The sequence below is a fragment of the Amborella trichopoda genome, chromosome 3, assembly GCF_054954075.1.
Source record: "Amborella trichopoda isolate Santa Cruz 75 chromosome 3, AtrichopodaSantaCruz75HAP2 v2.0, whole genome shotgun sequence".
Classification (NCBI taxonomy): domain Eukaryota; kingdom Viridiplantae; phylum Streptophyta; class Magnoliopsida; order Amborellales; family Amborellaceae; genus Amborella; species Amborella trichopoda.
Window position 1 is genome coordinate 195,130 of NC_142338.1, and position 17,325 is coordinate 212,454.

The 17,325-nt window shown below is 36.7% G+C and overlaps 2 protein-coding genes across 15 annotated transcripts in view; one reads left to right on the plus strand and one right to left on the minus strand.

Moving 5' to 3' along the window:
- The first annotated feature begins 1,111 nt into the window (after positions 1-1,111).
- LOC18439603 (pentatricopeptide repeat-containing protein At1g50270) lies at positions 1,112-2,245 on the plus strand. The gene has a single exon (XM_006849765.3). It carries the CDS (start codon positions 1,112-1,114, stop codon positions 2,243-2,245), a length of 1,134 nt encoding a protein of 377 aa, XP_006849828.3.
- Positions 2,246-2,724: 479 nt separating this feature from the next.
- Positions 2,725-17,325, minus strand: part of SIEL (ARM repeat superfamily protein) — a 41,873-nt gene continuing 27,272 nt past the window's right edge. For 9 of the 14 annotated variants that reach the window (XR_016052626.1, XM_088862635.1, XM_088862633.1 and 6 more), the window contains 2 exons: positions 4,661-5,184; positions 2,725-4,509 (listed from right to left, as the gene is read on the minus strand). Coding sequence is in view for 11 of the 14 variants with exons in the window: in XM_088862635.1 (XP_088718761.1) it covers positions 3,570-4,509; positions 4,661-5,184 (1,464 nt within the window). In the remaining 3 variants the exon portion in view is untranslated. Of the gene's footprint in view, positions 4,510-4,660; positions 5,185-6,259; positions 6,629-17,325 lie in introns of those variants that run through there. The other 5 variants (XR_016052628.1, XR_016052627.1, XM_088862641.1 and 2 more) reach the window with 3 other exon arrangements.

Below are 17,325 nucleotides of genomic sequence, written 5' to 3' on the forward strand. Positions count from 1 at the left end.
GCCATCATGAAGATTTTTGATGCCCGCATACTTGCTAGCAGCGAATTCAACTTAAGGCTTTTACTTTGTTTTCATAAAACCTAGGCTTTATAGAAAGTACATCTTATTACTAATATGAACACCTGGCAAAACTGGAATAAAGTAAAACGAAAACAAAGAATTGGAGAAAATGATAAACACCGTGTCCGATCTATACATAAAATTTTCATAATAATGAAGATGTCTCGCGATATAGTAGGGAACTCGACACCGATGATATCCTAATGAGCTACATGGCTAGTTTGGTGTTGCGCATCAATGAGAGCAGCAAATGGAAAAAGATGTTTTTGGAATGTACTAATGGAATATTAACTCATGATAGTGCCAATTTTCAAGCTTGCCAGCACGGTGGGTTTCTTTCACATCACACACACTCTCTTTGAGAATAAAAATTGCACTCTCTCTCTCTCTCTCTGCAAGGTGCACTCCAATCTTATTCCTCCAAATGGAACCTGGTATGTCTCACTCCCCTTGAAATTATGGCACTCTTTTTCACCAACGAACTACGCATGACCTCATTACTTCACCCTTCTTCCTCCAAAGAAATTGGGAGGGAGGGAGATGGGCAGGCTGAACAATAACCAAACCACTTCTTGAGAGGGAGAAACATTAGTAGTGAATATGTTCCCCTCGTAACAAGTGTAGATCTTGTTTGCCATTGCCAATATACACTTCCATGTGTTGTGGTAGCACCCATGGGTGGAACCTCGCTATGAGGTACAGTCTACTCCGTGGCCTCTATGACAACGCCTTCCACCTCCTGTCCTGCATGCGTCGCACAGGGACTCCCCCCGATCACTTCACATACCCCCCACTCCTCAAACATGCTGTGGCCTCCTTCTCACTCACCCCCCAGCTCCATGCCTCCATCCTCACCCTCGGCCTCCTCCACAATCTCCACACTGCCAATGCCCTTGTCTCCGCCTACGCCAAGTACGGATGTCTCCAATCCTCCCTCAGGTTGTTTGAAGAAATGCCCCATAGGAACACCGTCACCTGGAACTCAGCCATCACGGCATGCCTACACAACAGCCATCCTCACAGGGCCATGTGGTACTTCTCTCATATGACAATGTCGTCCCTGTCAAAGCCTGACCGAATGACTGTAACAACTATTCTTAGCGCTCAAGGCTGCCTCCAAATGGTCGCTAGGGGCAGGGAGGTTCATGCTTACATCCTCAGACAAGGATTAATCCATCAAAATCAAAATCAGAATGGCCTGACAAATCAGCTCATCGAGAATGCATTGATTGATATGTATGCAAAATCATCAGATGTAGAGTCTGCCAAGAGAGTTTTTGAGTGCATGGCTGCAAGAGACCTGGCCTCATGGACGGCTATGATATCAGGGCTCATGCAAAATGGGCTCCCAGCCCTTGCCTTGAGGATCTTCCACTCCATGTTGAAGGAAGGCATTACACCCGATGATTCCGTCTCCATTGCCTCTGTTCTCCCAGCCATAACAGGTGCAGGTACTCTGCAGCAGGGGAGGGAAATCCACGGGTATACCATCAGAAATGGGTTGAAGAACCCATTTGTAGCAACTGCATTGCTCGACATGTACTCCAAGTTTGGCTGCATTACCCTCTCGGAGATTTTGTTTCATGAGCTTTTGTTCCACGAAAGGAACAAGAACAAGAGCAGCAGTGTGGTGTCATGGAGTGCGATGATCATGGCCTATGCCAAGCACGGTTACACAGATGATGCCCTAAATCTCTTCCATAGGATGGTTGAGGAGACACGAATAAAGCCCAACCACAAAACCTTGATGGCCATTCTCACTGCCTGCAGTCATGGGGGTGGGGGCAGTGACCTGGTGGACGAAGCCAAGAAGTGGTTCCAATGCATGAGGGACAAATACCAAGTGAGCCCAGACATGTATCATTATGCAGCTATGGTGCACCTGCTGGGGAGAGCAGGACAACTGGAAGAGGCCATGGCATTTATTAGGGAGATGCCCATCGAACCTGGGCCGGCAGTGTGGGGAGCTCTGTTGGGATCTTGCAGACTGCATCATGATGTGGAGTTGGGAGAAAGGGTAGCCCAAGTACTTTCCAATGTGGAACCAGATAATCCTGGGAACTATGTGCTGCTGTCCAACATGCTGGCGGAGAGAGGGAGATGGGAGGATGTGGTGAAGGTGAGGGAGTTGATGAGAGACACAGGATTGCAGAAGAAGCCAGGTTTCAGTTTTGTTGATGTTTGAGAAATTCAATGGTCGGCATACAGTTTGTGTACACATAAAAGGGGAAATATGCCTCATTCTTTGGGCTATACACATTATGAAGAGGTAACATTTTATTCTCTTCAGAAAACGAATGGCAAAATGTCTTTGCATATTAATATGACATGCTAGAATGCATAAATATGCCCTTACAGGTGCAGAGTTTTGTCCTGAGATCCAAAACAACATGCATATATAGAAAGAGTGTAATTGTTTGCGAAGCGAGCATCCATGTATAGGAGATCAAGAGAGAGTAGTATCCACACATAAGAGATCAACAGGGAATCTGTATGCAAATGAGGGAGTGCTGCCCCATAAATTTTGGGAGCACAGATGATCTGAAAATTTTCAGATAAAATTATCCGCCTGTATTTTTAGGGTTCGACCATGCGCTGCAGGTGGGCGGGCCAACCACCCACACGCATCCTTTATGAATATTCATATGATTTATAATTCGTCTATTTTACATGTTTAAATAAAAAGATTGTATACAATGAGACCATTTACCTTTGATACAAGGCTACCTTTGATACAAGGCTGTCACAATTATTCACAACCATCCGATGTGAAATCTAATAGCTTGGGTGTCACATAGTTCAATAAAATTTATTTTGAAGCTTGATCTTGATCAATGGAATAAATGAAACCATCTAATTTCACATCGATGGTCAAGATTAATTGTGACCATCTTGTACCAAAGATAATGATCTCATTGTATACTTTCCTTAAATAAATAGCTCAATTCATGTAAAGCTTTTTTGATACACCCTGGTGGCACCCGTTTGTGGGCAGCTTATTTTTTGGGCGGAACCTGTCTGTGGGTATCCTGCCCCCTCTCCTCTCACTTTCTGTTCAATACAGTCAACATATTCAAAAAAAATTACTATGAACTATGCCTTTCCAGGTTGTTTAAGATGACTCAGCCATAGGCCGCTTGAAAACAGAAAATTTCTGTTCTCTATTATCTCTCTGCCTAATCCGTCTCCTTTGCTCTCTCATAAACTTCAAATTCAAATCGAACTATCTTTTCTTTGCCAAAAACTCCTTCAGATCAATTCAGACCTATACCCCTCTCGACCTCACCACTCTTATCACCCCTTCTCTCCATGCCAAAAAAACGATGATGGGCAAAGACCTTTTTCACGAAGCAAATGGGAGTCACGAGCTTTGGCAGCTGCATCCGAAACTGGCACTTCCATGGACAGTTGAGTGCCCCCACAACAACTGAATAAATCAACTATAGCACCAGGCAGTAGTTAATATCTATAAGAAAGGCCAGGGAACTGGTAGAGGAATTCCAAAGAAATCACCTGTTGCATCCCGTCTTCATAGCAAGATAAACCTTCACCTCAGCACACAGACATATCAGCTCATGCTTTGGACCAGTAGCAGCCCAATCCTTGGTGACATTGACAAGACACTCAGATGAGGATTCCATCATAACAGAAGCTCTCATTGAGAAGGATGCTGCTTTTGGGGGTTGATAAAATGGTATATTTGCAGCGATGTATCGCAACTGATCAGAACCCCCAAACTGACATAAATCCAAAAAGTTGTGTTGGACTGATTCTCCCAAAACCATTTGGAGCCAGACTCCTTTGCCTTCATTCGGTGAAACGTTGAATAGACTGATTTGGTAGGTGATAGCCACAGGCAGTCCAGGAATGAAGGGGATTGGATTTTCAGAATCGTTGTCCAGTATGTGCATATCGGCTCTGATGTGTTTCATGATTCCACTGAAGGGAATAGGTCTGAGAGAGAATAATTCAAGCAGCTTATTTACAGGGAAGGGGCAAGAAGAAACTACAGCTTGCTCTTTCTCACTTCCTTGACAAAATGCCAGTTTGAGTTCTCGCATGAAATGAGATACTTCTGAGGGCCCATCATGAAGCTGTGCAACATAAGATACTGTTTCCTGCAATCTGCTCAAGGTAAGATGGGTAAAAGATCCACCACTTGACAGCCTTAAAACATAACTCAGCAGTATAAGCTCTAAAAGATGGAGTTCTTCTTCTCTAGTTAAACCCAGAAAGCAGTATCTCATTCTTTTTAAAATTGAGTCCAACTCCCCTAATGAAATATCGACCGTATGTTTTCCTTCGGCATGAAGCTTGCTCGCTGACAAACATGTCCATATTTGAGCTAGCAGCATTACAGCCTCCACGTATTGAGAAGCAAAGACCAACACATCAATGATAGATTCAGAGGAGCCACAGCTCGTCATCTGCAGCTCTTCCTGGCAGGTTCTGCCATAAATCAAATCAAGCACATCAAAGAAAAGGTTTTATGTGAAACACATTAATACAAATAGTAACTTCAAAATGAACATGAGACATGAAACAACGATTGAATTAATCCATATCACTGAGATGGAAAGACAAGAACCAAGACACATACCTCAGTATCTTCAATGCTTTATTGAGAGACCTTGCTTGGATCAAAGGCCACGTTCCAACCACTGTATCCAGCACATGTTTTACCACCCTAGTTGCTTCTTCAGGCTCAAAAGCCCTTGTATCTCGGATTCCCTTTGCAATAGATACCATATGCTGAAGATCCAATACTGTCTTTTGAAATTGAACTTCAGATTTTACAACCTTGGTTTCTGCCAGCAAATTCTCTCTCTTGTCATCCATAGATATATCATGCAGTATGCCAGCATCCTCTGCGTGCACCGTGTCCAACGCTACAGAGCACATCACAATGTGTTCCATACACTTCAAACACCCAGAAAGTACTTCTTGGTATATACCATCTTCTAAGGAAGAGATTTTACCAAGGAGACTAAGCCCATAGGAGAAAATCTTGGTTGGAAATTCTAGAATCCTTTCATTTGAGAGAGGAACTGTGACAATCAAAACAAAAAGTGCTGCTACATGTGGTTTATCTAGTTTCAGTTCTCCTTCACAAGATGGTTCTATCTGACATAATCAAGGACAGGAAATTTTTAATCATACGAAACTATAATAATATTATTGTTCTTGCATCAAGTGAACATTAACCACGAAACATTTATACATCACAGGAGTCAAAATTTACTTGAAACACACGTAAACGTCAGGCATGGGCAGTGAACATATGTCCCACCAAACTATAGAGAGCATAACTGGAAAAATATGCAAGTGCAACTTCTCTTTCTCAGTATGATAGATGGTGTACATATAAAGGAACAGACCTCAAATGAAGCTAGTGTGCTTAGAAGTATTGCTTTAAGCCCCATAACAAGTCAATTTAAACCAAAGTTCAGTCATAATTCTGCAGTATGGCTAACCTCTGTGCAATTCAATAGTACAAAATGTTTTAAACCAGTCACTGCTAATATAGAAAGAGAAAATTGGGGAGTATTTAAGAGTTATTTCAAAGCAAAGAAAGAAAAAAAAAGGAAGAAAGGGGGGGGGGGAGGAGAAAAACAGAAAAAGGAATAATTTATACATGTTCTTTTACCCTTCTTCCTCACTTCCCTTTCTCTTTCTTCTCTGTCCTCTCTCTCGCTTCTTCGCTACCCACTATTCTTCCCGGTCCTTTAATCTCTTGCACCCTTTTGCCTTCTCAGTCGGCTATTCTCGCCCCTCTACTCTTGAGATTTCTCTATCCTAGCATGCCATAGGGGGGGCCTGACCCTCTTTATCCCGTTCTATTCCTTTAAAAAAAAAAGGAGAAAAATACAGGATAAAAAGGGCCGTAACCCAGTGCTGGTCCCGCCAACGCACGGTCCTGGGAGGGGTGAGCTGAAAACGGTCCTATTCTTTGGCTTTTTTATGCACAAAGTCACCGCTCTCAGGACTCGAACCCGCGCTCTTGCACTGGCTACCCGAGCCTTTTACCGTCACAGCAAGTGACGGGCCCAGAAAATACGGGATAAAGTAGACTGAAAATACAAGAAAATAAAAAAGGAAAAAAAAAAGAAAAAAGGAGGAAAATATCTTTAAAAAAGGAAAAAAGGGAAAATATAAAATAAAGTGAAAAAGAAAATAAAATAAAAAAAAGGGGCTCAACTTTTTTTTTTATATATATAAATATGTTAGCTGTTGTAGTAAGTGAAGGAAAGTAAGTACATGAATATGGAGAGTATGGGCACCTTACAGAACAGGGGCCCTGCACAAAAACTACAAAGGTGCAAATAATGTGGGCCCTTATGAGGCAACCGAAAAATGATATACAATAACTGAGATATACAAAATTGGGTCCTCCATGCTCAGAAAAGTGATAGCGAATCAGTGAACTCTTTCAAAAACGAAAAGGTGCTAGCGAGTCCCCAGAAGGTCGTGTAGAGTGCTTGTCGACTATGTGGCTCCATCACTCACAAGGGACTCAGCAACGATGTTGGTTTCCCACTAGATATACATCCATGAGACGTGAGTAGCCCTACAAAGTTGGAAAATCTTGTCAAACATATGTTCAAACCTCCATGGGCAGGGGAAAGAACCGGATCCCCAAGCTATCACATTTTTGGAGCCCCCTCAATAACCAGGTTTGGGCTCCAAGAGGGTTGAAGGCTTTAAGGCCTTCGAGAAGGGATGTGGCCTCAGCAGTGTTTGAATCAATGAAGCCAATAGGTCGAGAGTAGATATCTCTGGGGTCCTTTGATGTCTGTGGGTCCCGGATTGCCCAAGGAACACCCCTCAAAATTCAGCTTGATCTAGTCAAGATTCGATCGAGAGTTATATGGATTATGGAATGCGTTTGACGACCCTACCTTGAATCAAGATTTCATTTTTACAGAGAAGAAAGCCACAAGAACATCTTGAGCCTCATAAACTTTAGAACCCATATTGTATGTCTCTTATCAGAAGGTTTCTCGAATTTTAAAGTGATTGTGTTGACTGTTGAACTTATGGTCATTATATACAAAAGACAAGTATTCCTCAATTGTGATTTGACTTCATTATTATAAAAACAAAATAGGCTTATGTTTACGCCATGGTCTTACTTCTAATTGTATGTGTTGAAGTTACCAATTATATTTTAAATTTAAAGTAAAGGCCATCCAAGATGCACAAATAAAATAATGAAACCCTGCAGCCACAAGAAGCATTTGAAGGAAGATTTCTACTCCAATTGACATGGAATCAAGATTTAATCCTAGCTAGAATCCAGATTCTATATATTTGGGAACATCCACCTACAATTAATGGGTTCAAGTTTTCAAAGACGTGTTGGATTGAGATTCCAAAATTAAGGAATCCAGTTTTCTTGGTTTCGATAAATAGTTTCTAAAGATGTGCTGAATCGAGATTCCGAAATTAAAGAATCGAGTTTCCTTGGTTCCGAAAATAAGGTTTCTCAAGATGTGTCGAATCAGAATTATGAAATTAAGGAATCGAGTTTCCTTAGTTCCGAAAAATGGTTTTCGCGGAGATTCCCAAACGAAAATGCGAAATCGGGTTTCGAAACCGAAAACGCGAGGTAGGTGGGGAGATTCCGGCAACTATGGTTTAGAGGCCAAGACTTTGGAGAGCAACTTGTAGGAGCTAACAAAACTAATAATTAAAAATCATTGAGCTCCGATGCTCCTTCGACTTTGGAGATCAAGGCGATGAACATGGCGTTCATGGCCTTGTGCATAACCCCTCTAACACGGAATTCTTCAAAAAAGGATAAGACATCCCCTTTGAGAGTGTCCCAAAAAATTCTAAACAGGGCCACGAAGTAGCCATCCGGCCCAGGGGCACATTCTTGGTTGTGATCCTTGATGGCTTTGAGGATTTTATCCGTGAAGAAGGATCGTTCAAGCCAATTAGCTTGTTCATGGGGAATAGAGCGAAAGTAGAGATTTGCCATTGTAGGTCGAGGACCGGAGGGTTTTGAGTAAACAGATTTTCAAAGAAGTCAATAATGGCTCACTCCACTGGAGGGGTCTGATCCAGATCTAGTTCGCCCACTTTGAAGTGGAGTTAGTGTTATCCCTCCAAAGACAACGATTTTTTGGAAGAAGGTAGTGTTTAGGTTCGGTAATATTAACATTCCTAAGGTGTGACAGTCTATCCTTAACAAAATTGAAATTTCTTCTATATATTGCACAAGACTGTCTGATTTTCCATTAAGAAATTTTGAAAAAATTTCTTCTATATATTGCACAAGACTGTCTGATTTTCCATTAAGAAATTTTCAAACTTGTACAAAGTCTACTCATAACTTATATTAACATGAAGGTCTATATGTATACAATTTTGGTAGAACAAAAGTTACAAAGACGAATTTTAATCATGACTACAAACTTCCTCCAGCTACTCCTGCTGTACAGACGAACAATAAGGTCACAATTACTCTGAAAAGAATTCAAAATAGTTTGATGAGTTTGGCTACTCAGTAAGTGACCATCATAATTCTTAAAACTCATGGTTGGAAAATGTAGTTATTTTATAAAAGAGTGTATATTGAAACAATATGAGGAAGAGAACTGTCAAAATAGAAATATACAATTTTACATAATCCAAAAAGATCATATTGAAACAATGAGGAAGTGCCTATATAAATCATTTAACAAAAATGCACAGTTTAACATAATTCAAAATATTTCACAAATACCCTACTGGCGTCCCAAGTAAGTCACCTATATACCCCATCAACGTCTTGGATGGGTCCACTTAATCCCTACTGGCGTACCAAGTAGGTCTACTCATACCTCACCGACGTACCGGATGAGTCCACTTAATCCCTACCGGCGTACCAGATAGGTCCACATATACCTCACCGACGTACCGGTAAGTCCACTTAATCCTTACCGGTGTACCGGATAGGTCCATTTAAACCTCACCGACATACTGGATGAGTCCACTTAATCCTTACCGACCTACCGAATAGGTCCACTTGCATACTTAAAGTATCTTTGAAACTCTTTATCATTAAACTTCAGGAAACAACAAAATCGTATATACAAAATATCCTTGAAATCATTACCATGAATTAGTTTTCAAATAACTATTTTATAGTATATTCAAAATATCCTTGAAATCATTACCATTAATTAGTTTTCAAATAATTATTTTATATGAAAATAAGTTCACTTACACAAACTTACAGTGTCTAAAATTTATAATGATAGACGAAAATATTACAATTTAATGCAGAAATACCAGTTTTCAAATAACTATTTTACAAGAAAATAAAGTACCTTACACATAAAACTTACAATATTTAAAATTCATAATGATAGACAGAAATATTACAATTAAATGCAGAAATACCAGTTTTCAAATAACTATTTTATAAGAAAATAAGGTCACTTACACATAAAACTTACAGTATTTAAAATTCATAATGATAGACAGAAATATTACAATTAAATGCAAAAATACCAATTTTCATATAACTATTTTACAAGAAAATAAGGTCACTTACACATAAAACTTACAGTATTTAAAATTCATAATGATAGATGAAACTATTACAATTAAATGCAGAAATACCAATTTTCAAATAGTTATTTTACGCTTACACATAAAACTTACAGTGTCTAAAATTAATAATGATAGATGGTAATATTATAATCAATCGCATAAATACCAGTTTTCAAATAACTATTTTATATGAAAATGAGGTCACTTACCGTTAAAACTTACAGTATCTAAAATTCATAATGATAAACGGTCACTTACACAAAACTTACAGTGTCTAACATTCATAATGATAGACGGTCACTTACATATACGTTACTCTGAGATGGAGATGTTGTTACCGTTGCCAGAGTAAGATCGGGACTAATGGTGTCTAGCTAAAGGTATGGGAAGAGAGACTAAATGAGTTTTTGTATAGGGTGAGGGAGCATGGACGTATTACAAGAAAGAAAAGATATTATACAAGAGAAAAGAGCATCAGAGAGAAAACCATTTGTTATGAGAGGACATTATGAAAACATGATTATGAGAACAATATTATTTTTTTATGAGAATATTATGAGAGAATCACTATGAGAACATCATTATGGGAATAAAATTATTTTTATGAGAACATATGAATAATATTGTTTTTATGAGAATGAGAGAGAAAAATCATTTGTTATGAAATAATCATTATGAAAACATTATGAGAGAAAAACTATTTATGAGAGAAAGAGCATGAGGAGAGAGAAAAAAAATCGTTAAGCGAGCGAATACAGATTTACATATGGGAGGAGAGCGAAGGGCTAATTGTCATGGGCTAATGATGGGCTATGAGGGTTATTTGTAAGTGAGGGAAATCAACCTTCATTTGACACATGTTAAACATGTGTTTTTTTCTTACTTACATATGTGCCACATCATGACACATCATCATCGTATAATGCCACCTTATGACCCATCACTATCTTATAATAATACCTTATGACACATCATCCTCTTATAATGCCACCTTATGACATCACTATCTTATAATAATACTTTATGACACATCATCCTCTTATAATGCCACCTTATGACACATCACTATCTTAAAATAATACTTCATGACACATCATCCTCTTATAATGCCACATCACTTTATAATTAATACCAACATTCCTAGGTGTGACAATCTATCTTCAACAAAATCGAAATTTATTCTATATATTGCACAAGATTGTCTAATTTTCAATTCAAAAATTTCAAACTTGTATAAAGTCTACTCACAATATTAACATGAAGGTCTATATGTATACAATTTTGACAGAACAAAAGCTACAAAGGCAAATATTAACCATGACTACAAACATCTTCGAAGCTACTATTGTTGTACATACGAACAATAAGGTTACAATTACTTTGAAAAGAATTCACAACAGTTTGATGAGTTTGGCTACTCAGTAAGTGACCATCATAACACACAATTTTACATAATCCAAAAAGATTATATTGAAACAATATGAGGAAGCACATATATAAATCCTTTAATAGAAATGCACAGTTTAACATAATTCAAAAGATTTCACAAGTACCCTACTAGCATCCCAAATAAGTCACCTATATACCCCACCAGCATCCTGGATGGGTCCACTTAATCCCTACAGGCGTACCAGGTAAGTCCACTCATACCTCACCAGCATACCCGATGAGTCCACTTAATCTCTACCGACGTACCGGATAGGTCCACATATACCTTACCGGCTACCAGATGAGTCCACTTAATCCTTACCGGCGTACCGGATAGGTCAACTTATACCTCACTGGCATACCGGATGAGTCCACTTAATCTGTACCGGCATACCGAATAGGTCCTCTTGTATATTCAAGGTATCTCTGAAACTTTTTATCACTAAACATCATAAAACAACAAAATTGTATATTCAAAATATCCTTGAAATCATTAGCATGAATTAGTTTTCAAATAACTATTTTATATGAAAATAAGTTCACTTACACATAAAACTTACAGCGTCTAAAATTCATAATGATAGACGAAAATATTACAATTAAATGCAAAAATACCATTTTTCAAATAACTATTTTACAAGAAAATAAGGCCACTTACACATAAAACTTACAGTATTTAAAATTCATAATGATAGACAGAAATATTATAATTAAATGCAGAAATACCAATTTTCAAATAACTATTTTACTGGAAAATAAGGTCACTTACACAAAAGTTACAGTATTTAAAACTCATAATAATAGATGGAAATATTACAATTAAATGCACAAATACCAATTTTCAAATAACTATTTTATAGAAAAATAAGGTCACTTACACAAAAACGTACAATATTTAAACTTCATATTGATAGATGGAAATATTACAATTAAATGAGAAAATACGAGTTTTCAAATAACTATTTCACGAAAAATAAGGTCACTTACACATAAAACTTACAGTATCTAAAATTCATAATGATAGATGGTAATATTACAATTAAACGCATAAATACCAGTTTTCAAATAACTATTTTATATGAAAATGAGATCACTTACCCTTAAAACTTACAGTATCTAAAATTCATAATGATAGATGGTCACGTACACAAAACTTACAGTGTCTGAACTTCATAATGATAGACGGTCACTTACATGTACGTTACTCAGAGATCGATGTGTTGTTACCGGTGCTAGAGTAAGATCGGGACCAATGGTGTTTAGCTAAAGGTATGGGAAGAGAGACTGAATGAGTTTATGCATGGAGAGAGGGAGCATGGATGTATTACAAGAAAGAAAAGATATTATATGAGAGAAAAGAGCATCAGAGAGAGAACCATTTGTTATGAGAGGACATTATGAGAACATGATTATGAGAACAATATTATTTTTTTATGAGAATCACTATGAGAATAATATTATTTTTATGAGAACATTATGAGAATAATATTGTTTTTATGAGAATGAGAGAGAAAAATCATTTGTTATGAAATAATCATTATGAAAACATTATGAGAGAAAAACTATTTGTTATGAGAGAAAGAGCATGAGGAGAGAGAAAAAAATCGTTAAGCGAGCGAATAAAGATTTACATATGGGAGGAGAGCGAAGGGCTAATTGTCATGGGCTAATGATGGGCTATGAGGGTTATTTGTAAGTGAGGGGAATCAACCTTCATTTGACACATGTCAAACATGTGTCTTTTTTTTCTTACTTACATATGTGCCACCTCATGACACATTATCATCTTATAATGTCACCATATGACACATCACTATCTTATAATAATACTTTATGACACATCATCCTCTTATAATGTCACCTTATGACACATCATTATCTTATAATAATACTTTATGACACATCATCCTCTTATAATGCCACCTTATGACACATCACTTTTTATTTAATTCTTAACTTAATTGAAACAAACATGACAAGGGAAAGTTTAGGGTGGTCCCATGGTGCATTCATAATATAATGAATCACCCAAAATTATATAAATATTTTTGTATTTTTATTATCATTATTGTTTTATTATTATTATTATTATTATTGTTGTTGTTGTTGTTGTTGTTGTTATTATTATTATTATTATCATCATATTTTTTTCAGTTCCAAAAATTTAGGATGTCACAAGAAGGTTCTCCTTCTGGTCTTTGAAATTGCCAGGGAGCTACCTCAAGCCTTTAAGCATTTGGAGTTTGCGTTGTAGGTGAAAGCCTGCTCTACCTTGAACTTGTGTGGACAAAGACTCCCACCATGATGGGATAAGGGACAGAATATTGGGCTCTTCGAGACAGGCAAGTCCAAACTGGAAGGGCTTAGGGCCCTAGAGAGCGAGCTTGGTATCCAGAAGAATGGGTTGGTGATTTGAGGTGGGCTTGGGGAGAGCAAGAGTGTTGGTGATGGGGAAATGGGAATCCCAGCTTTGGCCATCCAAGGGATGAAAGCTTCATGTTACTACAAGTCTACTACATGTTCTACCAAGGACAGCTTCAGTTTTTATTTCTTCTTTTTTTTTTTTTTTTTTTTTGTAATACTGGTATTCTACTTACTCTACCCTGGACGCTTCTGAACTTTTGCGGACAATCAAATGAAGCACACACCAAGTCCCCAACATGTCAAGGGTTAACTCAGACGCAATCTTGCACTTCTTGGCATCGCTCTTGCTCACACTCAAAAGTTCCGTTTGTCATTTATCCTCACCAACCCCTATCTCTTTCCAACTGCCTCGCTCTCATTTCCATCCTTATTTTCTTACCCTAACTCTCCACATCCCAGATCTACTATCAGCAGAACCACCCTAGCAGTTTTGTTTACTAGGTTCCAAGCTTTATGGTCTTGTTTTGTTGGGGTTTTTTGTACATTATGCTGTCACACCATTTTTTGTATAGCAGGCTCATTGACGCCTCAATTTTTGTAAGAGGGCGCATAGATAGCGAACTCAATGAGGCATCATCTTTTGTAAGAGGGCGCAGGTTATGCCCCCGATTTTGTGATACCTCTTCTACAGTAATAGAAATAATAGAAATAATAGAAATTAACCGCTCAGAAAAATCCTCGGCATCCCAAGTCATTACCTGTCTTTCACAAAACTAGTATGTTCTCAATCCCTTGGGCTGTAACCATTTTCCCTTTCACCCTAAATTCAGTGTTCTGTTTCTTTTTCTCCCTATTGTTAGAGGGAGCTACTATTTCTAATTTGTACAGTCTGAGCACCCAAAATGTTCTAGCCAGCTTAACCAGAGTTGGCCTCATAGCTAGCCTAGTCAAGATCACAACCAGAAATAAGTGATTGAGAAAGAGAACTGGCCCGAAAGTTGTTGGGATCAGAAGCGGGGGATCAAGAAATGTTGGAAGATCCCTATGATAAGATGTTGTCCATCGAGTGCACTTGTTAGAGATCTAGATCCCCAAATGATAGGGATTGAAATCCAAACCATAGTTGCGGGGATTTGGTCAAAGGGTGGCATTCCCCTCTCGGAATCTCGATCCGGCGAAGCCGGAGCCCAAGCGATACTTGCTTCCTCCCATAAGAGGATCTCAATCCCTACCTATTGGGATCTTGGTTCCTTATTTAAAGGGATCTCAATCCTTGACTACAAAGGATCTTGATCCCTATCGAAGGGGGATCACGACTCCTCAAAACATGGGCCGTGTTTCAAATATGACGGGTCAATTTTAGGGGCTTGTATGTATGTGCTCGTTACCATTGATGGTAATGAGTTCATAGTCTATGAGAAATCTTTTAGTAATACTGATGATGATGAGTTTATAATCCATGTAGTCATTTCAAATATGTACCATTGTACTTAAAAAAATCTTATAGTAATACTATATGACAATCAACATTGATTTAAATCAACTTTATCAGTGTACTTTATTATAAAAAATAGCAAGTGTAATGAGTATAACAGTGCTTATACTATATGACTATCAACATTGATTTAAATCAACTTTATCAATGTACTTTATTATATAAACTACCAAGTAAATACTAATGAGTGTAACAGTCCATCAACTCATTTCAATTATGTAGCATATGGTCCATGAAAAACCTCATAGCAATAATATCAACATTAATTTAATTCCACTAAATCAATGTAACCTCATATAAAGATCACTTAGTACATAACTTTTTAATAATTAAAATTTGACAAATTAATTTATTTTTTTAAACAAAATGGCTTATATATCTTTTTGTAGCTCCTACGCAATTGACGATTTCTTTTATATTTTATTATTTAAAAGTGTTTGAAAGTAATGGAATTTCATTTATTTATTTATTTTCATAATTTTCATGATTAAATTTTGGCTTATAGCCCAAATGTTTTATGGATTTCATAATTATATTTGTCTTTCATCTCTTAAGAATTAATTTAATATCGTTTCAAACATTTAATGCAAAGCTTTTTTAAATCTATTGCTTTATTTTTTTCAATTATTAAGATTTCCTAGAAATATTTTTTTAAACAAAATGTCTTATCTATCCATTTATATTTACAATTGACATTTTTTTTATATTATGCAAATGTGTTTTAAAGTGATGATATTTTTCATTTCATTTTTTATTCTCTTAATTGTCATGTCAAATGTTTGGATGATAGTACAAAATCTTTTATTGGATTCATACTAGTTTTTAAGTGTTTCATTTGCTTAAAAATTAATAAAATATCATGTCAAGAATTTAATGCATCACTACAAATCTTTCTTACATCTATTTCTTGATTTTTGAATTACAAAGATTTCCTAGATCATAATTTTTTCAAAAAAGAATATCCTATCTATCTATTTGTATTTTCTACAATTGACGATTTTTTTATATTATTAAAATAACGACATTTTTCATTTCAATTTTTATTCTCTTAATTTTTATGTCAAAATTTTGATGATAGTACAAAATATTTTATTGGGTTTCGTACTTACCTTTATGTCTTTCATTTCTTAAAAAATTAGTTAAATATCATGTCAAGCATGCATCTCACTTCAATTCTTCCTTAAATCAATTTAAATTGATATTTAAATTATTAAGATTTCATAGACTAATTTTTAAAACAAGATGTCTTCTCTATCTATTTATATTTCTACAATTAACAAATTTTTGTATTATTTAAATGTGTTTGAAAGTAATGATGCCTTTCATTTAATTTATTTTATTCTCTTAATTTTCATGTCAAAATTGGATGATAGTACAAAGTCTTTTATTGGATTTTGTACTTAGCTTTATGTCTTTCAATTCTTAAAAAATTTATTTTGTATCATTTCAAACATTAATACATCTCGCTTCAAATCTTTCTTGAGTCCATTCCATGATGTTTTTTAATTGAAAACTTCTTACTATATATATATATATATATATATATATATATATGAAAAACTCTTTCTAATGCCTGTAGGGGAAAATGAACAGTGATTTCGCCTACCCTAATCACCATCCAAACTTCATCGTACGGTCACAGTTGTCCAATAGTGTTTCAATTTTCATTTTTTTTCTACAAATCCAAATTACTTGAAATTTGGAGCATGAGTACATCTTAGTGAGACGCACCTAATAAAAATATGAAAAAAATAATTCATAAAATATAAATTGACCAAAATACCCCTGAAAATTTACACTCCCAAGAGCTCCCAAGTTCCCCAAGGGTAGGGAGTTTTAGCCAAGCACCGATCCTAGGTTCCCGCACCCGCAACAAACCCGCTCCCGCTCCCAAAAACTATGATCCAAACCTTTCGGGGAGCTTGCTCCAACCTTAAGTAGTACATACAATTTAAGACTATATAAACTCGATGTAGGGATCTCTTTATGTTGAAAAGGTTGCTATTAAAAGAATGAAGAAAGAAATGAAGAACATGAGGGAAGAGAGTGGCTAGAGCACTTAACCTCCACGCACCTCTCATACTCATTCATATTAATAAAAGACTTTGCAAATTACAAAAATGCCATTAAGTGTAACCCTAATGTAACTAATGTTTTTTTTAAGTTGATAAAAAGGGCAAGAACGCCACATAGCCGACAAAAAAGAATCTAATAGACAAAATAATTCAATCTTTAACACTCCCCCTCGAGCTGGAACATAAATGTCACTCATGCCCAACTTGGAACAAATCTATTGAATCTGGTTACAACCAAGAGCCTTGATGAATATATCGGCCAATTGATCCTTTGGCTTCACACACGAAGTGGTTATCTACTTGCTACTTTATCCCGAATAAAATGACAATCCATCTCAATATGTTTCGTCCTCTCATGAA